At 43.8% G+C, this 27,013-nt stretch overlaps 1 protein-coding gene across 6 annotated transcripts in view; it reads left to right on the top strand.

The window, feature by feature from the left end:
* HRAS (HRas proto-oncogene, GTPase) overlaps positions 1–27,013 on the top strand; it is a 62,944-nt gene extending 35,931 nt beyond the window's left edge. For all 6 annotated transcript variants that reach the window (XM_088665767.1, XM_035122414.3, XM_088665790.1 and 3 more), the window contains exons 2-6: positions 11,173–11,327; positions 18,063–18,241; positions 20,643–20,802; positions 22,259–22,383; positions 26,746–27,013. In XM_088665767.1, coding sequence (XP_088521893.1) covers positions 11,217–11,327; positions 18,063–18,241; positions 20,643–20,802; positions 22,259–22,378 — 570 coding nt within the window. In that variant the 5' untranslated portion in view covers positions 11,173–11,216 and the 3' untranslated portion in view covers positions 22,379–22,383; positions 26,746–27,013. The remainder of the gene's footprint in view (positions 1–11,172; positions 11,328–18,062; positions 18,242–20,642; positions 20,803–22,258; positions 22,384–26,745) is intronic.

Genomic DNA, 27,013 nt, shown 5'->3' with positions numbered 1-27,013 from the left:
CCTGTTATTTTTCTAACTTTAGAAAAATCAGAGTTGCAAGCTGTCTCTTGTTCATTGGCTGATCTCAGTATTGAAGTTATCTCGTAATGCCCAGTTTGGGGGAGGGAGATAGAGCTAAAGAGAATGGCTCACAGATGAGTGAGCTCTTAAGGTCACTTTCCACTCAAATAAAGTGTGCTGGCTCATAGACTTGCTGTAGCTCTTTCTGAGATCCTGGATGCTCTGCTGTGTACGGGAAGGACAACTTAGGATGTAAACAAATGCAGTCAAGGAGTCTAGAGGCTGAATCTGAGATGGGGCCACAGTGGCTCCAGCCCTGCTGCACAGATGAAAACTTGCCTATGAATTTGAAGATCTAAGTACAGCCCTTAAGTTCAGCATATCAGATTCTGCTTAATTTATTGCCTTGTTGCCAGATTAGTTAACCCATGCCTCTGCTAATGCGGCATATAGGCAGACATTAGCTGGGTTGCAGTTTGGGAACATCTTTAGCGTATCCAGGTATTTCTCTTTCTGTGTGCTTACCCTGGAAGTTTGCGCTCCAGCTGGCAAGAAAAGAAAAAGTAACTATGGCTGAGAGATGAACCTCTTATACCATGGGTCCGCAAACTAAGGCCCGTGGCCCGGATCAGGCCCAATTGCCTTCTAAATCCAGCCCGCGGATGGTCCGGGAATCGCAGCGTGGATCACCAGCGCATGCGTTCATTCCCCTCCTCATACACAGCGGCGGCAGCGCCTCCCTCCCTCCCTCCTGGCTTCTCCCCACCCTGCCTAGAGGAGGAAGTGGGCTGGGCTTTGTTGGTGCTAGCCTCTCTCCGGAGCCCTTTCACGCGCCGCTCATCATCCCTCGTACATTTCCCCCCTTCAAAATATAGTCCAGCCCCCCACAGGGTCTGAGGGACAGTGGACCAGCCCCCTGCTGAAAAATTTGAGAACCCCTGCCTTATACCAAGCTTTGCTGTTCTCCAAAAATCTTTCACTAACCCAGGGCACTCATATTTGTGTGAGACTGAACATACACAGTCAATTTTCATAGGAAAACAAGGTGATAAATACATTTAATTCATTGGTGGTTCCTTCCCCAATGAATGCATATTATGTAGTAAAAGAAGTAGAACGCTTCCATTGATAGCATTGCATTTTCCTTATATATGTATAAAGAAACATAATTTCTCCAGATGTTTGTTGCCTCTGCATTTATCAGAATAGGCAAATGAGGAAGTATTACAGGATTTTTTCCCTTCATCGATATAGGCAGAACTGTAACTGTCAAATGAAACTATGTGAGGACGGGCTTCTTAGTTTAGTGGTTGCTCTTTTTAAGTTGCTCATAGTCACATACTCCTGAGGTTTCCTACAAGTGCAGATGGCTCTGGGTGCAACTTTATACTTTCTACTGCTGCAGATAGGAGATGTCATATCCACAGTTTCTGGGATGCTAGGTTCCTGGGGAGCCCATCAGAAAGATGGTGACAAAGTTGATGTACCCTGGATGAAAGAAGGATTGCATGTAAACATTTAGCTAACTGACTGATGAGACTGACCTAAAATGTCATGATTCAAGAAGTGTTCATGTAAGAATGGGGTGTGTGTGTTTCATGTCAGACAATGCCAACAGTTTTGTTCCTCTGTGGTTTATATTATCTCTTGCTTTTGAGGGGGACTCTGTCATTTCCAAAGGATTCAGACTAGCTTAGCTTGTCAACAGAGTGAATTGCCACCTAGATTTATATCTTACCCTGTACGGAAGGAAGGCAATATATATATACATAGACAAACCCCTTAATGCTCCCCAAAGTCTCATTCTGTAGTTGACAGATGTCAGTGCAAAGGAGTGGCTTTGCACCTGTGTGATTAGACCTGGCTGAAAGCCCATACTACCTTTCTTACTTTAATATTTTTTTCCACTGAGAAAGAAAACCCTAGATTGATTCTTGCAAAATTTTATTTATGTATTTAAATATCTATAGACTGTGCTTTCATTTAAAATATTGCAAGACAGTAATAAAAAGTAATTTTCTACAGCAATTTTTTATACCTTTCAGAATATATTTTTATGACTAAAATATTTCTTTTTAAAAAAAAATCACAATAACCTTTGAATAGCTTCCACTTTGGAAGAACACAACTTACTCCCTTCCCTGGAGAAGTTGCGTGTTAAGTCAAACAGGCTGTATACAGAATGGAACTAAAACTGCTGAAAATGAGACTGTATGCACACCATACATTTGAAGTACAATCTCTCCCCCCAATAAACTTGGAAATTATAATTTACCCCGAGAACTACAATTTTCAGCAAACGATAGTTCCCAGGATTATTTGGGGGAAATAATGTGCTTTAAATATATGGTGCACACACAGGCTTTGCTGAGAGAAAGGGTTAACTTGAATGTACGTTTCTCTTATTGAGCACTGGTCAGTTTTCAGTGGACAATGTAGCATTGCTTCATACTCTCTATCAGGCTTGAATTCTGTTCTCTAGCGCAAATCTAGAAGGTGGTGGTTTTGACCATCTCTGTTCCAGAAGTGAAGCCTGAAAGAGGCGAAATGAAAGGAGAATGGCCAACCGCATTAGACAGAGTATCTGAAAATGGGCTTCCTAGCAGATATTAGAGCAGGGGTAGCCAACATGTCCTTGGACTACTGTTCCCCTCATCCCTGACCGCTGATCATGTTAGTTGAGGCTGATGTTGTGATCCAACAACATCTGGAGGGCATCACATTGACTGTTGCTGTGCCAGAGGGAGTACATTAATATTTGTGCAGTAAAAGCCTTAGCAGCTCACTGGTTATTAAAACATTTATTACCTTGCATGATGTGAACGATTGTGGTGCAGCATATAGTGTTGAACTTGAAGGACTGCAGAGATGTAGGTTCAGTTCTAAGCCATGAAGTTCACAGGGTGACTTTTAGCAAGTGAGGTTGCTGTCTTGTGGACTAATCTGCCTTTCAGGGTTTTGAGGATAAAACAGAAAAATGCCATGTTTGCAGACCAGAGTTTCTTGAAGAAAAGGTAGGAACCAGTTCTGACTATTTAAATACAATGTGATTTAAGGCACATCAAGTTTCATTATTTCAGTGGGAGAGTTGAACATATGTTTAACTCTTGTTGATATCAGTGTAATTTTAAAGCTGCTTAACTTTGGCTGGGTGTGTTTTTGAAATTTACTTTGTTACTTCTGCAATCTGCCATGGGATGATGGGTCACAGAAGTGGAGGATGTTTTGAGGCAATTTGGCACAGCTGGCTTACTACATAATAAATGTACCTTTTGTTTCTCATTTTCCACATAGTCTGTCTTGCTTTCTTCAAGGATGAGCTGCAGTTGTGGAGATATCTTGTGGTAGTTCAAGCGCTTGGGAAATATTTTGTACATCAAGGCTGCTATTGCTACCTGAAATCTGGTTGCACGAGGGTCACAGGTGCCAGTTTTCTGCACACGCACACAGTATGACTAATAATGAGGAACAACTCTTTATAATCACCCACTCCTTTTCAGAGTTTTTCTTTTAAAAGAACACTTTTTCCTGTGCTTGAGCACATCTTTCAAAATTCTTTCGAAAAGGACCAGACTGCATTGAAGATCACTCCATGCAGAAGAGCTGGTCTGTCCCCACCCCCGCCATGGTCTGAAATCAGTTGGTTGCTGGCTTGTTGGCAACAATCATGAACATTTATGGTGATTATCTCTAGCTTAGGAGCCCAGCATGAAGTAGAAGAATCCTGCCTCAGTTTCTCCCATGCATCATGGAAAACACTGAGGGGGAGGAGTCTCCCATCCTGCTAGGTGGGAGAAACAGATTCTGTTCCTCCTCTAAGAGGAGGAAGGGGAGGGTTCAAAGGAAGGGGAGGGTTCAGCCTCACTTTTCACCACACTTTGATGGTACTTGGAAACCGTTCAATTTTTTTCATCACAACAGTGGTACCTCGGTTTAAGAACAGCCCTGTTTACGAACTACGGTATTCGGTTTATGAGCTCTGCAAAACCGGTGTCCCGGTTTGCGAATTTTACCTCGGTCTAAGAATGGAAGCCGAATGGTGGAAGGGCACCGGTGGCAGGAGGCCTCATCAGGGAAAGCGTGCCTCAGTTTAAGAACAGACTTCCAGAATGGATTCAGTTCGAGAACCGAGGTATCACTGTACTGAGTATATCTAAAGTATGGCATGAAATGGAAAACTGACCTCTTCTTCTCCCACATTCTTTGTGTTCTGTGGGCAGGAGTGGATCTCCGCCACTGGATAGCAGACTTTTGTAACTGAAAATAAACTTTAAGAAGTACTGATTATATGTTAGAATATTATCAGAATACTGTAGTGTTGTTTCCCCAGTCATATGGCTATTGGATGTTCCGTTGGATGTTCTGTTGGTTAGAGCTTCTGATTCTAAAAGCAAATGAGTTGCTTCCAGCTCGTGTATTTCTCCCACCACATGCCCCCCCCCTCGTTCCATAAACTCATCCCCTGTGTCCCCTACCCTTCCTTAAAAAAATGAATTAGTCAGAAAAGCGGTTTGCATGACCCACTAAGGAAAATAATAACACAATAAAATTCAACAGTAACAATTAATTGCACATGTAAGTCAAAATCCTATTTAAATTGTTTTGTTTAATTAATTCGACAGAAGTGATGAACTTGATCTAATGATATCAGCTTTTCAAAATCTGATAGTCATTCACACTTCCAGCAGCTTCTGTCCCCCCTTGCCTCTTAGTGCTCCCATGCGTAACACCGCTGCTCCCCAGGAAGCTGTACCCCCCACTTTGGGAACCCCTGCTGTACTACATATTTTTCTTGCTGCTCCTTAACTCTCGAGTTGTAGTGCCAGTCCTGTGTGCCTGCCTGCTTGTAAGGCTCACTTCTGTTCCCTTTGTGATTATTCTGATTGGAATAATTGGAGAGTGCTAGGCTTATCCTCAGCAGGGGCATTGTGTTACCTCCATTGCAGAGGGAAGCTTAGCACTATAGGGATGCTGTTGGTTCCAAGGAGACAGAAACAGGCTACTTCTTGTGCATATGTGGGGCCTTTTTGTGGAGAGATGGCTGTGTGTGTACAGCATGGATGAACATCAACAGAGAATTCAGGATCTTAAAACCTTCCTCTGTGTGCCACTAATTAGCCTATTAATGTGACCGTTTTCTTCTGCATAAAGGAGACGGTTATGGGAGTATAGGCACTGCTGTGCCAATTGCCTCTAATGCTGATCAGTACTTAATCTGCGTGAACTGTTGTTGCTGAATAAAATTAATTGTTGACTCACAGCAGAGTTAAAACCTAAGTTTGAAGTGGGTTTCAGGTTGAAACAAAACCTGGTTGCCACTGACGTAACACTCCACCCGCATAACCACTTCATTGTGGTTAAAATAATCGATGGGGGAATTGAGCCAGGAGCACATGGCAATCTTCCAATCTCCTAACCATGATTAGAACAAGTGATGTTACACCTGCACAAGAGACAGGTTCCCACATATTGAAATCAGAAGTTGTAACATCCTGGAAATAATAGAGAATTAGTGAACTGCAAAATGTTGTCATGTGGGGCTTTGGTGAAGGTTGTTTAGGAGGGGTTTTTTGTGTGTGCAGGAAGGGCTCACAACCTATTTATCTCTCAAAACATGCGAAGAATAGCCAGCTCATGTTCTTCTCTCCAACCCAAAACTAATTACACCACCCAGTGTTAAGATACTTACATGAACAACAGGCTACACTTGATAAAAAATGTGTTGTAATAGAGATGGGGAGAACCTTGCATATGTGTATATCATCTTATATTGGTGGGTGTGGGTGTGCATATGTTTGAAATAAAAACACCACTTGGAAGTTCTAATATAGGTCATTATTTTTAATTTTACAGCTGTGCATGATTTCACATTATCCCCCCCCCCCAAAAAAAAGAGGAAATGGCATGAGGCAGTCTAGAGCAGTGATAGGGGGCATTACCATGCTGTGGTGGAAAGATGAGGCCAATATGAATTTGCAAAAATATTTATGCTAGGGTTTAAGCTTACCTGAACCATGCTTATCAGTTCTGCAAGATCAACATCGGTGCATGAGAGGCTGCGGCTTACAAGTCCTTAGGAATCGTTTGCTACATACTTGGATGAAACTGTTCTGCAATGTTATTTCACATATCTAAATCCCCCCCCTTCCCATTCAGGGAAGCCTATCTTGCCTCCTTTCTCTATTGGACTCCCAATATGACAATGGCATTTCTATTCTGCAGGCCAGACGTGTATCTCTTCTATCCTGAGGTATGGTGTTATCGCTGTACAGTATTGCTCTTAGTTTTTCAGCTGGCTGCCTGTTTTTACCATTTCTTTGATTTTGCATGTATTTGTGTTTTAATCGTTTGCTTATTAAGTACTTTGGTTTCTTTCGACAAGTGGAGTATATATATATCGTAAATTGAAATAAAACATTGCCACCAGATGTTAGAAGATAGCTGTTCAGAGGTGGTGTGGTAGCTGAGGGTGTGAAATCCACAAATCAGCTCTTTCAAGAGGCTGCCCTGGCCTGCCTATTGCAGTCAACACTTGCCTTGTGGGAATGGATACAAGCCTGCCTTACGGAGCTGTTGTAACGATTTTGGAGCTAGTGTGTATGAAGCTTTTGGAAAATTTAAAGTGCAATGTAAAAGTTGAGTATCATAACAGGAGTCAGTTCAGATACCGAGGTGAAGCTACTTAAGTGTTAGGCCCCTGGATGAAAGCAGGCACATGAGTCAGCAGTGTGATGCAGCAGCTAAAAAAGCCAATGCAATTTCTGGGCTGCATCAATAGGATTATAGCATCTAGATCTAGGGAAGTAATAGTACCACTGTATTCTGCTCTGGTCAGACCTCACTTGGAGTACTGTGTCCAGTTCTGGGCACCACAGTTCAAGAAGGATACTGACAAGCTGGAACGTGTCCAGAGGAGGGCAACCAAAATGGTCAAAGGCCTGGAAACGATGCCTTATGAGGAACGGCTTAAGGAGCTGGGTATGTTTAGCCTGGAGAAGAGAAGGTTAAGGGGTGATATGATAGCTATGCTCAAATATATAAAAGGATGTCATATAGAGGAGGGAGAAAGGTTGTTTTCTGCTGCTCCAGAGAAGCGGACACGGAGCAATGGATTCAAACTACAAGAAAGAAGATTCCACCTAAACATTAGGAAGAACTTCCTGACAGTAAGAGCTGTTCGACAATGGAATTTGCTACCAAGGAGTGTGGTGGAGTCTCCTCCTTTGGAGGTCTTTAAGCAGAGGCTTGACAGGCATATGTCAAGAATGCTTTGATGGTATTTCCTGCTTGGCAGGGGGTTGGACTGGATGGCCCTTGTGGTCTCTTCCAACTCTATGATTCTATGATTCTATTTGCTTTTAAACAATTTTCTGTCCCTTCGGCAAAAAAGCTTTTGTTAGCGACTGTCAAGAGGTGTGATCCTCTACTCCGTTTAAGATTTGATGGCTCACTTGCTGATTTGCATTCTCAGTCCATTAGATCTATGCACAGCAGTAGGAGGCAAAGCAGTTAAAGAAGCCTGACCTTGTCCTATAACAATGAACCTGTGTGCAGAGGTAGCATCCCAGAGAAAAGGGCCCTGAACAAGAAACAAGCTTGTGTTTTTCTAGGTAGCAACTTTTGCAGTGGAAACATTCCAGTAGGCCTTGGAAGTTTTCCTGAAGCTGAGATGGCAAGGGAACCTCTTCTGTTATATCTATCTAAAAGACTTGGTGAAAAATTAAGCTAAGATTAACAACAACAACAAAAACAATCTAGGATCAAAGTACACAACGGAAAGTCTGTGGGATCTTGATGCCTGTGCTTCTAGGCCAGGGGCCACCTGCGCCGGTCATTTATTTTTGCTGAGCCTGAACAAAGATGAAAACAGGACCAGCTCCTCCCCGTGAGCAGTTCCAACCAGTGAGAGGAAATGGAAGCATCCGTGCAACAGGCACACACAGCTTCAGAGCATTAGCATTTGACCCTTTTTGTTGGCTTCTGGCAGGCAGAAGCTAGGGGGGGGGATGATGGGCTGCTTTTCTCTTTTCAATACTAAGGGTTTTAGGGGTTCCCCCCTCCATCTGCTTAGACATGACTGTTCTTTTTCCCCTAGAAATATTGTGAAGAAGCTAAAGGTTGGGGGTGGAATCCTCCAGATACCTAATGGCAGAGCAAATTTGAAAAGCACTTTCTGCTTCTCCCTCCCCCAGGTACACAGCAGAGGTTGCGAATAGCCATGCCTAGTTCATTTTTGTTTGACTGTCAGCTTCTTCCAGCTGGCATGGGGGGCTCCTCATTACAGTGTCTCTCATTCTGAAATTGGGGAGTATCCCATGGAGAATTAATTAGTCCTGTGTTGCTCACTCTTCTGTGAGAATTGAGCTGAGGCTGAGGAGAGTAGGCAGAAGGAGCAGGGATGTGGCCCCTCTGAAGCCTTGCATCAGGGATGTGGAGGTTAGGAAGCAGACGGGCATAGGAAACTGCCTTATGCTGAGTGAGACCTTTGGTCCATCTAACTCAGTGTTGTTTACACTGAGCGGCAACTGCTCCAGAAGTTCTGACTAGGGTCTCCCTCATCCTTGCCTGAAGATGCCAGGGATTGAGACTAGGACCTTCCATATACACAGAAGATGCTGTGCCACTGAGGTGTTGCCCTTTCCCAAATGGGCCATGAACAGATGCTGTTGGACTACAGCTCCTGTCAACCTCAGCCAACATGACTAGTGGCCAGGGATGATGGGAGTTGTAGCCTCCCAGGTATTGCTGCAGCTTGTAAGTTTCCCATCTCTGCTTTAAGCTAACCAGAGAAGCACTGTTTCATCCCCATGACATTTGGAGTTTCTGGTAGGAAATATGAGGGGCTTTTCTCTTTGGAACCCTGGAGAATTTTCATACAAAGCTGTGTTCTGGAAGAGGGGTGCCGCCTAATGTGAGCAAGTCCCCTGCTTTTTTTGACTGGACCTCTTAATTGTTTCTCCTTCTCTGTTACGTCTGTAGTTTCAGTAAGTTAAATTGATATTTGTACTGTTCCTACATTTTTGTTATCAAGTTACATGAGCCGCCCTGAGGGCACTCTGGGGCCATATGGCGGGGGTATCAGTATAATAAATGATAAAGGAGAAATGGGATAAAAGGCACTTTGCTGCTGTTTTTCAGTTCTGCTACTGAGTGCCTGTGTCTGATCTTAATGCCATTAATGGAAACTTGCCATCAAAAGGCATAACGCAGAGTATCAAGAGAAAAATTAAATTGTTTTCTTCTGCCCATGGAAAATGTATGCAATTCCCATAGCGTTAAGTGCAAATAGAAAGACAATTCCTCTCAAAAATATGACATGAAAAAGGGCTGGAGGAAATGGAAGCTGTTACGAATAAGGACCAGTTCACAGAACATATTTTGTCTACACGTGAGCAGTCAGAATCATCTCCAGCCACATGCTTGCAATGGACAAACGTAATGTGTGATCATACAGCTGGCACCAAGTCCCTTAATTACGGCAGCACTTATTTCAGCCACTGTGGTTGTAGGAATTGCTGCTAATTCTCTCCATGATTTACCGCCCTTTTACATTACATTTGCATGAATGGTTGGGGAGGGTTGTTGCTGTTATTGATGTTAATTTTTTGTATCTTTATTTTAGATCTTATGAGGAAATCGTTCACCTTGGTTCTGTATCTTTTGATATTTTGTTTATTGTTTGTGACCACTTTTGTTATGCTGTAATGACTCCCCCCCCCCCCCGTTGTAAGCCTCCTTGAGTGTGGTTTGACCTATGGAAAGGCAGTATACAAATAAAATTATGTCTGTATGCATACAAGAAGTGATCAGGACTTGTAGCAGCAGCAGCAGCAGCATCAAAAAAGTATTTTATGAATCTCCTTCCTTGTTAGTCTCTAGACCAGGGGTAGGCAGCCTAAGGCCCGTGGGCCGGATGTGGCCCAATCACCACCTCAATCCGGCCCACGGACGGTCTGGGAATCAGTGTGTTTTTACATGAGTAGAATGTGTCCTTTTATTTAAAATGCATCTCTGGGTTATTTGTGGTTCCTGCCTGGTGTTTTTACATGAGTAGAATGTGTGCTTTTATTTAAGTTATTTGTGGGGCATAAGAATACGTTCATTTCCCCCCAAAAAATATAGTCCGGCCCACCGCATGGCCTGAGGGACAGTGGACCAGCTCACGGCTGGAAAAGGTTGCTGACCCCTGCTCTAGACAATTTAAATAAAAAATAGCTTTAAAAACAATACAAAAACTGATAACTGAAGATAGGTATGTGTGTTCTGTATTGTTTTTAAACCTAAGGCAGCCATGTTGAAAGCCCTGCTCCAAGTAACTATAGAGCAGGCTTCTAAAAAATTAGAATCTTCAAGGAGAAACTCTCCTGCAGAACGCAGTGACCTCCTGAGAATACAAGGGGTAAGATGGTCTCAAATAACCAGGTAATATGTAAGTAATGTGAATGGCCTCAAAACCTCTATCAAATTGCCCAGCAATGAGTTAATTTTCAACATTGATAATCATTCTTCAATGTTGAGAGCGAGAACTTCATCATAATGCATGAAAGAGCAAAGCAGGCATTCTGTATCACTAGTAGTGGCCCATTTTTGTGTGTGTGCAAAGTGTTTATCTCATTTTGTCTTTTTTGCATTGGCCAGGTGAAGGGCTAAGTTAGTCAAGACAGGGAGGGGTGGGGTTTGAAGCCTGTCCAAACTGCACTCTTCAATCATCTGCACTGTTCTGGCAGTGTATTTTAGAGCAAACTACTAAGCATTGATTTAACTGGGCCTGAATAATGGATATCCATTTCTTGCTTCGTGCACATGCTTCGCTTTGGCTGCTCATTGTTTACATAATTCCTCAAAAGGGCTCTAATAAGAGGGCTTTAATCCCCTTCAGGGCTTCTGGGTGGGTGTTGAGGGCTGTCCACATTCCTGCAATGGCAGCAGTCTGCAACTAGCTGGGTCTTGTATCAGTAGAAGAACCTGAATAGACTGCTGACCTTGACTTCCAGGTGCCTTTGCTGTAGCTGCTTTTGCTTTGCTCCAGAGGCTCTTGCGTCATCATGCTGTGATGCTGTTAACTGTGCCATGGTGTCAAGTAGCATTAATGGCAAATAGTTGTGTTAAGGGTGGGGGTGAGGAGTTCATCCAATATTCATGTGGTTTATATACAATTCTCTTCTCTTTCAGGCCGCTGTGTTTTGAGGGAACCCTGAACCGGGGTTGACCAGAAGATGACCGAGTACAAGCTGGTGGTAGTTGGGGCAGGAGGCGTAGGGAAAAGTGCTTTGACCATTCAGCTTATTCAGAACCATTTTGTTGATGAATATGATCCAACGATAGAGGTAAGCAACCTGCTCGTGTTCAAAACGAACTTGTAGACATTTATTTTTAATCTCTCCCCCCCTCCCCTTTTCAGCCTTGGTTGTCTTTGCATCCAGCACGGGCTCCTACAAAAGCGGTCAAATACAAAGCTTAACCCAACTTCAGAAGCAATTTATAAAAGAAAAGCAAAAGCTCTCCTTCCCTTGCACAGTGGCAGACCCACAATGGAATAATAAGCACAGTAGGAGAGATGCTGTGGAGGAGACACAAAGTCAATTTGAAATCAATCCTACTTGAAAGAGAATGGCTGGTAAAAAAATATTCATAAGCCACCATGAGCTCTACCACTTTTTGAGCTAGTAGTGACTTTAATTATTGCCATGCTTTCTCCTTATGGATAAGGTACTAGCCAGAGAGTTTGTAAACCTGAGTCACCTCTGGTGCATGTTTTGTATGTTAATCTACACATTCAATAAATTCACAAGACAATCATTCTGAAACATTACAACTCCAGGTTGCCAGTGGGAGATTGCAAGGGTATTTTAATGGTCTCCATGGGAAAAATCTCTGCATGTGAGAAATCAGGGAGGGGTGTGTGTGTGTGTGTGTTTGCAGTGGCAGGTATTGTGATTATCCCTTTCACCTGCAGCCATTGATCTTGGCATGCTGTTCATAAAACACATATGGTTGGTTGTCTGACCAAACCCAATGAGTGCTCATCCTGGAAAAAAGTGACAAGTGGGGTTCTGCCTCAGGGGTCACGTTCAATGTCTTTATAAATGACTTGGGTGAAGTTATAATTGAGAGGATGCTCATTAAATTTGCAGATGATGCCAAACTGGGAGAGGTAGCCAATGCCACAGAAGACAGAATTGGGATTCAAGATTTCCTAAACAGATTAGAGAAGCTATACTGATGGCTTCAAGTTATAAGAAAGGAGATTCCAACTAAACATTAGGAAGAACTTTCTGATGGCAAGAGCTATTCGACAATGGAACAGGCTCCCTTGGAAGATAATGACCTATCCTTCCTTGGAGGTTTTTAAGCAGAGGTTAGATGGCCATCTGTCATGGATGCCTTAGTTGAGATTACTGCATTGCAGGGGATTGGACTCAGGTTCCTTTCTCATTCTACGAATCTATGAGATACACACCCACACCCACTTAGGTGGAATCTTAAATAAATACATTTTTATACGCCCACCCACTCACACTTCCAAACCCTACACACACACATGTACATGTGTATGCCATATATGTGTGTGCACACCTGCATATAGCCTTTGGGCTTCCTTCAGCAATCTCACGTGGTGTCTGTCCCTCATTTTCCTTGCAAAGAGAGAAGTTGAAAGATTGCTTTTGCATCACTCTGCTACAGAATGTTTCCCTCCATAGCCTTCAGGGTCTAAAGTGTTATATAACCCAGAAGTTCTTTCTCCTCCTCCCCCTCCACTCACCATAGGTTGTCTGGGGAAGAACCATTGGGGGTGCAATAAAATGGGAACAAAGAGACCTGGGAGTTGGAGTTCTTACAAAGAAATTCTGCTGATGCAAAATTAAGTGAGAATTGGTGACTTGTGTGAGGCTTCTTGCATTCATTCACATTTGCTAAGGTCATTCCACCAGCATTTAAGGATTCCAAAGGTGCTTAACTTTCAAAGCTAAGCAGATGAGAACAAATAGAGTACGGTAAATAAGCCCAGACAACTTCCTTCCCATATACGCAATTAGATTTATTTTGTCTATAAAGTTTTTCGGTTTTTCATTCAGCCTCTTCATTTCCCCCACCTTAAATATGGTCCTCAAAACCTGAGACCTCATCAGCATTTTTAAAGTTCTAATTGTTCATGTAATGAGGTGTTGATATTAGTAGTGTAAAGCAGCACATCTCCCACATTTTTAGAATTTGTACTCATAGAAGTGATTTATAAAGACCGTCTCAGAGATGATCTCATTAGCAGACTTTCCATTCTTTACAACCTTTGGCCCTTTTGTTGTTGGGGTGGGGGGTGTATTTTTTTCTTCAGATTTCAGAATTTGGAACTTTCTTCAGCTGTCAGAGCATTATTAAAGTCTGCTTTTTGACTAAGAGAAGCATTAAAATACTTTTTTTTTTTTGGCGGGGAGTTGGTTCTGCTTCCTCTGTGTCTCCCAGTTTAGCTTTCTCTTCTCTTATTTTGCTTTTATTTACTACTTGCACTTCTTCCAGTACATTGAAAACATGCTGAGTAAAGCTTCTTCATATAACCCCAACTACTGCCTAGCATCAGGCATTTTGATTAGGGGAAGGAGGGAGGGAATGGGGTGGGCACTGTGACACAGTCACTGACTATGTTGCTTTAAGTTCCGGTGTCACAGCAGCGTTGGGAAACTGGATCTAGCTGGTGGGCTGAATCCTTTATCTCCCCTGGGCGCCAAGTTTAACATCAGGTGACATGATTCTGCCTGTGTGGGCAGTAACATCTTAAGGGTATCCAGCGCTGTGGTTCAAGAATCCTCTAGCGCCCCCCCCACAGCGGCAGTAGCACGCGGCTGAGGGGCGGAGACAAAGGATGGCGGAGCCTGGACAGCGCGCACCACCTTGCAGGGGCCTGGCCTGGGCGCAGAGCCCACCTCCCGCAGAGGGGGCTGCTCGGCCTCCCGTCCTGGACCGGCCCCTCCTTGGCACCTCACTCCAGTGGCCGCTCCAGGACGCGGCGGTGGTGCGCGGCCATTGAGCTTCCTCCATGAAGCAGAATCAGCGAGACTCCTGACTAGAGTGGCAGTAGGCGTGTGGTGCCACTGTAGGCAGGAGTCTCGCTGATTCTGCTTCATGGAGGAAGCTCAATGGCCGCGCGCTACTGCCGCTGTGGGGGGTGGGGTGCCGGCAGCAGCTGCTACCAGAAACCAGCCGTTCAGCGCCCATTCCGCGCCCCTGGTGGCCAGGTGCCCTGGTGCCTTGCTCCACCCAGCCCGGGCCTAGAGACGGCCCTGTGTGTGGGTCAGCAGCTGATTGTCTGGGTTTGCAAAGCACCTCCCTTGGAGCTGTGCAGGCCCCAACTGTCAGTTGATTGGCAATGCCTGCAAGCCTTCCTTTGGCCCAGTTGTATCTTTACTTCTCCCACCCAAGTGTAGGGCTGGTGGTTGTGGTTTGACCAAAGCAGCCTCATGGCTCAAATTGGGGAGGCCTGGTGGTCTCAGAATATAACATCTGTGTAAGGCAGGTGGGTGTGACTTGGCCAAAACTACCTTGTGGGCCTGATTACTTCTGCAGATTGGGGCTTCCCTCAGGGATCTCATCTTCCTTATGAGCTCCTTGACTGGCGTGAGCTGATGTTCCCTTTTGGTATGTTTTTAAAACATCTGTGCTCTTGCTGTGCTTCCAAACAGTCTAATCCGTCGCAGGATTCCAAGGCAGGATTCTCCTACCATGTTGAATCCCAGTTAGTCTTTTAACTGCAAAAATGGTGGTAATCCAAATGGTTCTGGCTAATAATGACAAAATTGACAAACTGGATAGGTGTGCATGTTTACTCAAAAATAAGTCCCTTTTTGTGAATTGATACATACTCCCAGGTAACTGCATAGGATTGCAGCCTTACTCAGTTATTTTTGGAATAATAAAAGTGCAGTGCTAAGGATCTGTATATGCATTGGTTCTCTGTTTTCCTTGTGAGAAGTTGATGTAAATGCAAACATGCAATTATTATGCAATTACATTATGATGTGAATTATGCAATTATATTATGATGTAAATGCAAACATATTCTAGGGAAACAATTAACAGAATAAGGCTATCATGTAATTAGTGATCTAGCAATATGGGATGTGTCTGTAAATGATTGTCTTGTGCATTGTAGAATTGAATATTTCAGGTGCAGCTGCAGAATCCTGAGAACCTTTACTTAATAAAAAAAACCCACGTTTCTAGCCTTTTGGTTGTGAAGAATGCTTTGAAAACATGCTCATTTAGTCTGCTTACAGATTAAGGGCTGGTTGTGCAATGACTGGGAGCTAAAAGTGTAAACTGTTTTATGTGGTGTGTGTAATCTGTGCTAGAAAAAGTTTCACATGATCACATCATTAGGTACTGAACCATGTGCAGGTGGGAACTTTCCCTTAGAAGCCAGAATGGGTCTGTGAAGGTTTTTATACTGTAATCTAATTTGATATCCCTTATTTTGATTGTGGGGATTGGGGTATTCTTTTGGAGAGTAGATGTACACACCCTCGGACTGAGCCACACTGAAGCAAGCTGCATCTGTATACAAAGATGGGAACACAGTGCTGGAGCAACCAGAGAGACCATTTCCATTATGCTTCTGAAAAGCCACTGGGGAGGGCAGCTGATACATTATTGATGGGGTTATATAAATGCCTCTCTCCCGCCCCCCCTCTCATGAAAGAGTGAGATGCCAGTCACCTTGAAAGCAGCTGGCATCAAGCCAAGCAATCACTCAATGTTCTTGGGCTTTTCAGTTATTGTTCTGTCTCCCAGGTGCCCCTTGGAGAGTTAGTTACTAGGATGGTCACAGTGAAGCATATCTTAAGACTTGCATTGGTAGTAGTCTGGCCAGTTTCTGAATATTTTAAAGAGTGGACTGTGGGATTCAGCAGCTGATTATCCATCAGTAATCAGTAACCATCTAGTGAATTAATACGTCTGCTTCTGGTTTCCAAATGAATTTGGAGGCCCCTTCTTAATGTTCGGCTCATTTCGGAGGTCAAGCCGATCACTTCCTTGCCCCTTGGTTTTCCTCTAGGAGCAAGGGGCAGCTAGGCACAGTGTACATCATTCAGATAGTTCTAGGGTAGCGAGGCATGCGGTGGAAGTGTGCATGTGCCTTATCCCTGGTGTTGCTGTATCCTGCTGCTGCCTTCTTCCCCCAGCTCTAGCAAGCACAGTTTCACTTTTCAGGTTGCTAGGCAGAAAGTTGAGATCCAGAACCTCCAAGGTAGTGTACTAAAGGAGGAAAAGGAGATCGCATGGAAGCTGAATGAATTTATTTGCCTCTGACTTCACTGTGGAAGATAACTGTGCGTGAACTCACTTTTTCAGGGAGTCCATAGCCCTTCAGAAGTGGTCATCACAGAAGTTCCCAGCAAATTACTATATCCCATTTAGAAGTCCTTCTCAGAGCAGCTAATGCCATGAATGAGTTGGGATTGTTAAAACTGTTGGGGATTTTAGGGACAATTCTCTCAGAATTTGAGAGAAAATGGGTTCTTGGCATTTGGAAATGGAAGGAAGCCTTTCCAGTCAGTGTATTTTATAGCCATGCATAATGAGATGCTAGAATAGACCTATTGGGTGATCTCATAGGTGTGACTTAGTCATGATGTGCTGTATTGTGGATATAGGCACACAGAAAATGCTTATGCTGCACATGAACTCCATTCAGTGCTTGTCCATGGTATATTTACTCACTGGCTTGTATGTGGTGTGACCACAGGAGATGATTGTGACTCTCCCTTGAGCAAAGCTGCTTTTAGAAGGATTAGTATACACTAAATAAAGCTAAGAAAATAGGTGTGTTAAGGCTGGGCAGCTCTGGTGTCAAAGGCATACCTTGTCTGTCAGGAGGCAGCCCTGTCAGTTCCAAGAACAGGGCCTTGGCTGTATTAGTTGCTACTCTGGCACCAGAGGTGTCACCTCTTCAAATGTTCCTCTTTCCATTTTAAGAGACTGGCTTAAACCAGCAGGGTAACTGATTCGAAATCCACTCAGACTGAGAAGGCTTCCTGACCCGTTAACACCCTCCTGCTCTTTAAATTCAGGTGTAAGAATTGCTTTCTGCTAGATAAAAAAGTCCATACCCCCCTCCTGCCACCAGGAAGTTTAAAGCCAGGCCCACCAACAACCTCAGGCCTGTGAGATGGGTCCTTTGGAGGAAAAGAACATAGTGGCTATAGCATTATGTTCAAGAACAGCCCTCCCTTTCTGCTAATTTCCCATTGCTTACTGTGTGATTCTCTTTATTATTGAAGGTACGGATGCTGGCAGGCTAACAGAATATGCCCTCCATTCCATGGGACATTTGAGCATCCTCTTCCACAGCAATTCATGAATTGAATTTTAAGTGGAAACAGAGCTCCTTCCCCAAAACAGGATGGCCAGTGCTGCACAGAAGTGTCCATATGCAGAAGGGCTTAAAGTGGTCATTAGGCAGATGCAGCATGGACTTGACAATGAATGGATTTGGTGGCACAGGAGTGAGCATCAGGTTCAGGAAGGGAGAGACTGAGGACTTGGGAGAGGCTTTGATAAGAAATGAGTCTTGTGAAGGAACCTGGAGGAGGAGGTGGCAGTGGCAAGATAAAGAGAGAGCTAAACTGACCTAAATTCACCCTGCTTTAAAATTCCTACTCACTGGATTTGGGTGAGTCCAGCCGCTGAGCAACATCTTAGTTGTGTTTTTCAGATGAGGGCTTTCTAATCTAATTGGCTGCATCAGTAGCTAGGGAAAGTAAGCTAGCGGGGGGGACCCCAGCAGAGATGATGTCTCAGCCCAGTGATGAAAACATCCAAGTCAAGGTAACAAGCGAGTTAAGCAGCTGGAGGGGATGGGTTGGGTTGGCAGCAGAGCAAGACCAGGGCATGCTACTCTTTTCCATTGGTTCCGTCACTAAGGAGAGGAGCAGAAGGGAAACAAAAAGGTAGGATTCAGGATTGCCATAGGCGAAGTACTGTAAATGAAACACGGATAGAGGAGATACGCTAGTGCTTGCTTGATTGCTTCTCTTCTAATGCCTCTTAATTCTCCTATGGCCCTGCAGGATTCCTACAGAAAGCAGGTCGTCATTGATGGAGAGACCTGTTTGTTAGACATCTTGGACACAGCAGGCCAAGAAGAGTACAGTGCCATGCGAGACCAGTACATGCGGACAGGAGAAGGCTTCCTTTGTGTCTTTGCTATTAACAACACCAAGTCCTTTGAAGACATTCATCAGTACAGGTCAGTAGGAAGTGAGCGGAGAAGCAGAGGGCATTGTATCATATTCCTTTTGAAAAGGAAGACCTGGAGGGGAGGGATCACGCTGACTCCACTTTCAGATTATGCTGTGCTACAATTCCACCACCCGAGCAGTGGAGGTTTTACCCAATGATCAAGTTCAGCAGCTGGCTAATAGCAGTTGTTATTATCCCAAAGAGACTGCTGATGGGCCAGGGTGAGAGCTCAGTAATGTAGCATTTAAATGTTTCTGGGGGGTTAAAAGGAGAAGCAGCTTCTCTGCTAATTAATGGAGCAGTAGTTTTAGTGAAAGGGATCTTGTGGTGTCTTTCCTCGAGATCCATGCTTTTTCTTTCCAGCCTGCTAAATATATATATTTTGCTCAGATGATGTAGATTTTGCACTAGAAAACCTGGTTCCCACATGAACTGTGCAAATTAAGCACATTAGTTTGCACAATTTATTCTGCTTCCCACCTTCTTACTAGACATGGGGTAGGACAAGGAATTCCTGAGCAATGAAGTCCTACCTCCCAGCCTCCGTTAAAAAGGTAACCTGCTCTTTCTCTAGGTTTCAAGATTTCAGATGGCATTGCCTACATATATTTAAGCATTGTTATTTTTTTATGCAACTATAAGGGCCTCTCTTATGCCTTGTATTTGAAACGGCTCAGAGGATCTCCTTTTCTTGATCTGGAAAGACTCTGCTATGGCAACGTTTGAGAGCTGTGCCTGCAGAGTTGCAAACAGGGTCCCACTGTACTGAGCAGGAAGAACATTGCTCAGGGTGTGAGCACAGACTCTTTGTCAACAACAGACTACACCCAGGCTCAGGACCATACATCTCCCCAAGCCACCGGGCTGCTGTCCAGGTGCAGGATGTTTCCATGTGTCCCTAGGGAAAGAGCCAGGCCTCTGTTACTCAAACAGATGACTGCTCAACTCCCTACTTCAAAAGATGTAAACACTGAGGGACATTGACTCAAGAGATGCAGAACAGCTTTTCCAGATCAATCTATCCTCAGAGATTCCCGATGCTACAAATCTTTCCTTCAAGAAATGCTTCGTGCACACGCACATAAGCACTAACTTCTTGCTCAATTCTCAGTGCTGAACATCAGAAAAACAGGGATACCTTGAGTCATTTCTGACCATAAGAAAAATATAGAGAAATATTCAGTGAAATATTCACTTCTGTTTGTTCTTGGACAAATATTTTATACACATCATTGTGCATATTCCCCGCTCCCCCAGTAGGTTAACACAGCTACTCCTCTGTTTGTAAATTATTCTCATTATAATTATTGGCTGTTTGTGTCTGCTTAAAGCTCAGAACCCCAAGTATCAGGATGTTTGGCAGTGGTTCTGCACTTCGGTTGATACCAGGAGACCTCTAGTATAGCTCCCTTGCTGTTGTGTCCTTGCCCCTGTTTCATTTGCCTCCTGTCCCTCCATTTTGTTCCAAGCCACACTGTGATAGGCCCGTTCCTTTCTTCTTCTTCTTTTGCATCAAGGCCATGGGTTTTAATTTGTTGGCAGATGTGTGTGGATTGGTAATATTCCTGCCATTCTTTGAGGGGTGGGGAGGGATTAGACTTGAGCTGCCTTCTGGTATTTTTCAAATCTGCGGTTCTGCGAGTTCTCGCCTTCTACCACTTCAGTGTTTGCTCAAACGCCACCAAGTTCTGCATAAACAAATATTGTGCTAAATTAAATTATGCAAGACATATTTCCCTTGGGACACAAGGCTCTTCCAGTAGTAGCAAGATGCCTTAATGCTGAACAAACACTGCTGAAGTGTCATCGCTACTGTGGAAGAGATGTTGTAGTAAATGGCCAGTGTGAACCTTGGCCTTGATAAACTTCCTTCTGTGTAGAGAATTTGAGTTTATTTAGCCTATAACTTTTCAAAGGGGGCAGAACACAGATTGCAACCTATATATCTACACTGTACTGTTTTTGGTGCTTGCTAAAAACTTGTTTATTTAGGCAAGGCTAGAGTGCACAACCCCAGAGTCATCTGCCACTGGACCTAACGGTCACGGGTACCTTTACCTTTTTTACCCAGATATGTAAAGTTGAGGTGTGTTTTAAGAGGCTTTTAAAAGTATACTTTAAACTCCCGGCTTTATTTACATTTTGAAATGTTTTGATCCATTTCTTTTTAACTTTTGGCTTTTATCAACAATTTTCAGGCATATTTTATTTAAACCGCTTAGATATTTTTTTATGATGAAGCGGCATACAAATTCTGTTAAATAAAATAAAAGCAATATATACCCTGCTTGCAAAATTGGGAGGCAGAGAATGTCCGCTTTGCTTCATTGTCTCTGATCAGGATCTTAAAAATGCAGAAAATGGTGGCTTTTCCTGCATTTGCCCAACTTCTGGTTTCTCCTCTGCAGGGAGCAGATCAAGAGGGTGAAGGACTCTGATGATGTCCCAATGGTATTGGTGGGGAATAAGTGTGACCTTCCAGCCCGGACTGTGGAAACCCGGCAAGCCCAGGAGCTGGCTCGGAGCTATGGGATTCCCTACATAGAGACATCGGCCAAGACTAGACAGGTACGTAGCGGGCAGATGTGCAATTACTCTCCACCTTTGGAACTAAGAGAAGAATCCAGCCTGGACTCCCAAGAAATCATCTTTTAGTGTGTTCTTCTAGCCCTCTCGTATGAAAACCGAGCTATAACTTCACCAGAGGATTTCTAAAGCTTTGGGCGTGTGAACCAGATGGGGATTCTGCTATCCCCATATCACATCTCAGCAAGTTGTAGATTTGGTGTGTCAAATTATTGAGACTGAATGAGTGTTTGGCCCCAATTTTCAGGAAGAGCACAACTTTCAAAGTGTAGCCTTCCAAGTTTAGAAGCCTGCTTTGAGTCTTTTTCTGCCCTTTCTCTGGCTGGGAGAAACTCTCCAGCTGTTCTAGTAATGGCAGAAAGCCCTGTCTCCCCACTCTTCTCTTCCACTCCCTTCCTGGTAGCCTGCTTACCTCCATGTGTTGTACAGAAGGATGGATGTTGGGCTTTCCTTTTCCTTTGTATAAGACTGCTGCATGATTGACAGTAGTGAGGCTGGCATGTAGCCCCACTGAGCAAACGCCACACATGTGCTGTCGGTCTCCCAGTGCTCCAGATGCTAATTACGCAGCAGGTTGTGTGGCCTCTGCTGATGGCCCCTGAGCGCTGGGGAACATAAGTGTGAATTACAGAGGCTGGGATTGAGAATGATTTTTCCATTAAGGCGATGCTCGGATAAAGCTGGCAAGTAGCCTGGCTCAGCTACTGGCTGCAGTCTTCTAAGTGACAGCGAAGACAAGGATTCAGCCAGAGGCAGTGGTTCTCTAGGGACTCTCACTGTGCTGTTCTGTACAAGCCATTTCCTGTGCCCAAGTTTAGGCACCTGTGTGTTCTCTCAGTTAATGGTCTCGCCATGGAGGCATGAGGTCAGATAAAGTGGGCAGTGCAGAATACAAAGAAAGTGCTGCTGTGCTCATGGGAATAACCAGTGCTATTTTCCAGAAAAAGAGGTGACAGAACTCACCTCTTGTTCTCTTAAAATGGCAATGGCACCCACCTGAGAGGTGCCAGAACCAGTGGGTTCTGGCTGGGGGGTGGGGGGAAGCACAGGGAAATAGCTGTTTGCCATATCCCAGTATGGCCTATAGTTTATACCTGGCTCTCTCCATGTGATTACAGACCCACAGGCAGTACAGGTGTTTGTGTGAAGACATAGGTTGAACTGGTTTGTTACTAGTTCACAACAACAGGGTATTGTGTGTGTTCTCGATTTCTGGAATCAAACATCCATATTTCCAAGTACTCATCTATATTATAAAGAAGTAGTGTTCATTTTCTTCACTAGATTAGCAGTGTCCATGCATTCAGAACCAACCCCATTGACAGCAGAAAATGGATTCTTGGCAACTCTTTTGAATGGACCCTTGGTGTTGGTGAATATGTATGAATGTGTGTGTGAGAGGGAGGAGTTCTCAAGACACTTTGTTGCTCTTTCACAGGGAGTTGAAGATGCCTTCTATACTTTAGTGCGGGAGATCCGGCAGCACAAACTACGCAAATTGAATCCCCCAGATGAAAGTGGCCCAGGCTGCATGAATTGTAAATGTGTGATATCATGACTAAGGTAAGATGGTAGGGAAATGAACAAAGCATGTAGGGAAAATGCCCACTTCCCCAAATCATTGGCTGCAACTTAAGTGCTTGAAGAGTTCATTTTACCTCCTGAATGGGGCAAAACCAGAAGCAATGAGCATTAAAGGCACTGTGCTCAGTTCCTCAGTCTTGTTCACAGTGGGTGATTCCCTTAGTTGTTCATATTTATGAACTAGATCAGGCATCCCCAAACTCGGCCCTCCAGATGTTTTGGGACTACAGTTCCCATCATCCCTAACCACAGGTTCTGTTAGTTAGGGATGGTAGAAGTTGTAGTACCAAAACATCTGGAGGGCCAAGTTTGGGGATGCCTGAACTAGATGGTGTCCCTCAAGCATTTTGGAAGGTAGGGTGTGGCTGGTGCAGCTTGCAGGCCATGTTTTACAGTTCTAAAGCAATTAAAAGTAGTGTGCTTTGATCACAATTCTTGGGGGAGATGCTTCAGACTAGACTGGCTTGTTGTCAAAGATGAGTATGAATTGGTCCTTTACCTTTATGAATGATGTTAATTAGAACCAGAGTTTCTGCATCTATTTCATCCCCTTAAGGTCTGTCACTTATTAGAAACCAGAGGTGTGGTTTAGAACCAAATCTGGATAGTTAAATGAGCCATCTTCATAATCCCTGACCAGAATTTGTTACAAACACTATCTCTGGGTCCTACATAAGGACAAGCTAGGATTCTGTTCAAGTGAAACCTAACCCTAGCAATGCCTTTCTCCTGGCTACATATAGTAAAAGGGAGAGAGTGAGACCCAGCTTGTACATATAGCACTAAATTAAGCCTTAGCATTAATGTGCAAACTGGGTTATCGCATGTGGTAAAAATCAGATCTGGGTGGCAGTCAAAGTTTCTAAGTATCTGCAATTCATATTATAATACAATATAAATTACGTGTGGTATCCGGTGAAGAAGTTATGTTAGTGCAAAGACTTATGGATATGCAATTGAACTTCATCTCCCTCTCCTCGCCACTCTGTGTGCACTCCTCAGATCTGTTCTGTAGTATTGGGGGAAGCCTCAGAAGAGAATTATGGGATAAAGATTATATCTTTAGAAAAAGAAAAAGAGAGAACTATGGGGTGTGCAGGAAGAAGAGGTATTTGTGCTAATGGAGCTACTTCATTGGATAGTTAAAGTATTAGAACTATTTTTTCTATTGTTTGGTATTTTGTGGGAAAGCTGAGAACTAAAATAAATGCCCTTTGTGCAGAGTTACAGAAATCAATGTGAAGTGGCTTCTCAAAATTCAGGAGTTGAACCCCCTCCCCACAACAAACTTTTCAGAAGAGAGGTGGGAGGGAATACAAGCAGCAGCACTCTCTCTTATCTGTGCTTTTAAAACTACAATTATGTAGACACTTAGCTGGGAGTAAGTTCCACTGAGCAAACATGCCTCAGACTGCTGTAAATACCTAAAATCCTCTGATGTCTACATTCACTGTATGGAACTTAATGTATAATCTACCCTTCCTGTGTAGTTGAGCAGTAAGCAGAGCTCTTCCCTTCCCTATGGAAGCAGCAGCTTGTGTGTTGCTTTATAAAAAGAATGATACTTAATTCTACTCTGCCTGAAAAAATTATGACAGAAGAGTGAATGGATGTCAAGTCAGTTGGGATCTCCCAGCAGACCCCATTCTTGAGCTGTACCTAGGGCAGCTATTGTTGTTTTAAAGGGGGGTTTCCAGATGTGCAAATAATCCAGATGTCTGAGAGCATTTCCTCTGGCCGGGGTTGTGAGTTTGGTTGGGTGGGGGGCCATTTCCTGTTCTTTTGCTGCTGAAAGTGCACAGATGAATCCCAAACGCTCCTTAAACTGCCTGCCCTGAGAGAGATGCTACTGCCAACAGCTTGTGGGGAGGAGAAAGCCCTGTTCTTGCCAAATGTGTGTTCATTTCTACACCCCCATTCACTACCCTCGTTGTTTGTGGAATGTCAAGGTCTGGCCTTCCTGAACTCCTCTCTCTCTCTTACTAGAAAGCTGCGCCAGTGAGGAGTGCATAACTTGGCAATATGCTTATAGGTGTGGTCCCGACTCTTTTGTGGAGGAAATGGGAGCTGGTTTTCCCATAATTATCTGCAGTGCAAATGGGATCCAGCTTTATGTTGGACAGCATCTTTCTGAAAAAGCAAGCTGTCCCCATAAGACTTTGGAGAATTGCATAAGCAGGGGTAAAGCTACAGGAAGTGTGATGTCTAGGAGTCATAAAAGGGGAGCAGTGGAGTGACAGGGTCATGCAAAAGAATAGCTTTCCAGCTATAGAAAGCTTCTTGCAAGTTTTTATCCCTATTTATCCCACCACCACAGGTCCTATCTTTACAGAAGGTGAATTCACTTTTTTTGGTTGCCATGTTGTCTGTTTGTGTAGCATTTGTATCTTGTAATCCCCTATCTTCCAGTGTTTCATATTAGAATTGCATATTATGTTTAATGCTGGGAACAGTGTTTGGGCACTGTGGCTATATTTCCTTCCTCTTCGTCCTAATGATGGCCAGAAAAAAATATTGAGTTTGACCTGTGTCCAGCCTCATCTTATATCTGCTTTGAGAAAAGCAGTTTAACACTGAATGCTAGACCCAGAAGGATGGATATATATTATGACAGCCAGGCCTTAGCCTTCTTCATAGATAGCTCAGTTGGTAGAGCATGAGACTCTCAGGGTCATGGGTTCAAGCCAAAAGGATTTCCTGCATTGCAGGGGTTAGACTAGATGACCCCAATTTTCCCTTCCAACTCTACAGTTCTATGATTCTAAGCTGCCCCATGTGCATGCAGAGTTCAAGTCCACCTTCTGGGTTTCCAGAAGGGTGATACTTCAAGGAAACGAGAGGGCAGCCACACATGCATTCATCTCTTCATTGCCCAACACAAAGCAGAGCTGAGATCATAGTGGACTTAAAGCCTTATTCTCTCTCCTAGTATCAAAGTAGTAGTAGCTGTGAGACAGCAGAGCCATTCCCAGTGTCGTAACTGTGAAGAGAGCAGCAGACAGTAGATGTCCATCCTTTGGATAGTTATTTACAAGGCTGGTGTTATGCACCAAAAAAAGGTGATTGGGCTGTTACTGCTAAAGCACGTGATGGAAAGCATCACAGATTGGGCCATGCATTCTCTCCAGATTTGCCTATATTGGAATCCCATGGCTAGGCCAATAGCTGTATGCTCAGTGGATGGGTAAATCAAAGAACTTGGGTAATGGACTTTAAGAGTCACAGCATCATCTTGAGGACACTAGAGAGTACGGCACCCATTTTTCCTGCAAGAAATGGAACCTCAGTGAGAAGTTCAGCGTTACCAAATATTCTACAATTTCTGACCCAAACTTGCTTCCTTCATATTCCTAGTTAAATGTTGATACTATTTTTAAACTGTTTTTTATTTTATTTACTATGCTTCTTAAAACAGCACAGCTCAATGGTACCGAAAGATTAGATAGGCATGGCCAAGTGACTGGAAATTAAAGCAGTCTTGATGCTTTCTGTGGCCAGCTGGTGGTTCAAGTTGGCTAACAAAGAGTCTCCACTGTTACATCATATTTAAGCCATCCTGTCACCATCAGCAGCAGGTATTGAATGTCACACAGGCGAAGCTTTTAAGCCACTGCAGCCAATGCCATTCTTTTTCAAGGGAGACCATTCACACAGTCGCCTGCAAATCATTGAGGGGCAAGACACCATGTGTTACATACCCGAACATGGGAATTTGGCCTTAAATCTGGTTTAGGAAGAAACTGACTAATTCAGACCTCTTCCCCAGAAGAGAGCCATGGCTATTAAAATGCTGGCAAAATTTAGTGAACTTCGGGTTGTGTTTGTAGGATTCCCTGCTGCTCTCCCATCCCACTGACCCAACCCTTCTTAGCTTCTTTGTGGTTACTGTGTCATGTGCTTTCAAACCATGTCATGAAAAGTTTAAAGGAACTGGAGTCAGTAAAAGGGGGGAGGAGAGGAGAGAATTCTCAGTAGCTACCGTATTAAGTTCAACACCCTCAAATGCACTTGGCATTAAGCAGTTTGCCCTGTTGTGTAGTAGGCAGCTGTAACAAAGCACCATATTCTTATTCTAAGCATTAGAAAGGCCGCTCCATGAGTGGTAACATGCCTCAAAGTCGCTGCACCCACAGAGTCCATACCCTCAAACCTTGAGAAAAGAGTACACTGGAGAATACCGTGTCATAGAGCAAACTGTCCTTCCTCTGGATTTCTCTTATTCTGCAAAGTTATTTTCTGTATCTTCTGGCGTTGTTTAAAACTGTGTGGTATATATTGGGAAACCATGTGCGCTTAAGGAAATGGTGAACTGTTCTAATATCTGTCTTCTCTGTTCACCAGCTGACCAGACTGTGACTTGGAGGGATTTCCACTGTGTGTAGTGCAGAGACAGAGGCGACATGAAAGAAGAATCAAGTGGATTCAAGGGAAGGGGACAGACGAGATGGTGTCTGCAGGCCCCAAGAGCTCTGCACAGACTGTCTCAAAACTTCACCAGGGCCTGCAATGAACTTTTTTTTTTTAAACGCTCCTCTCCTTTTCTCCCTCCCCCTCCTGGCAACTTGTACAAAGCCACAGATGGAAGTAAATTATTGTATGATGGTCTTGA

Source organism: Zootoca vivipara, chromosome 1, assembly GCF_965207765.1.
Source record: "Zootoca vivipara chromosome 1, rZooViv2.hap1.1, whole genome shotgun sequence".
Classification (NCBI taxonomy): Eukaryota; Metazoa; Chordata; class Lepidosauria; order Squamata; family Lacertidae; genus Zootoca; species Zootoca vivipara.
This window is presented reverse-complemented; position numbering and strand designations above follow the sequence as displayed.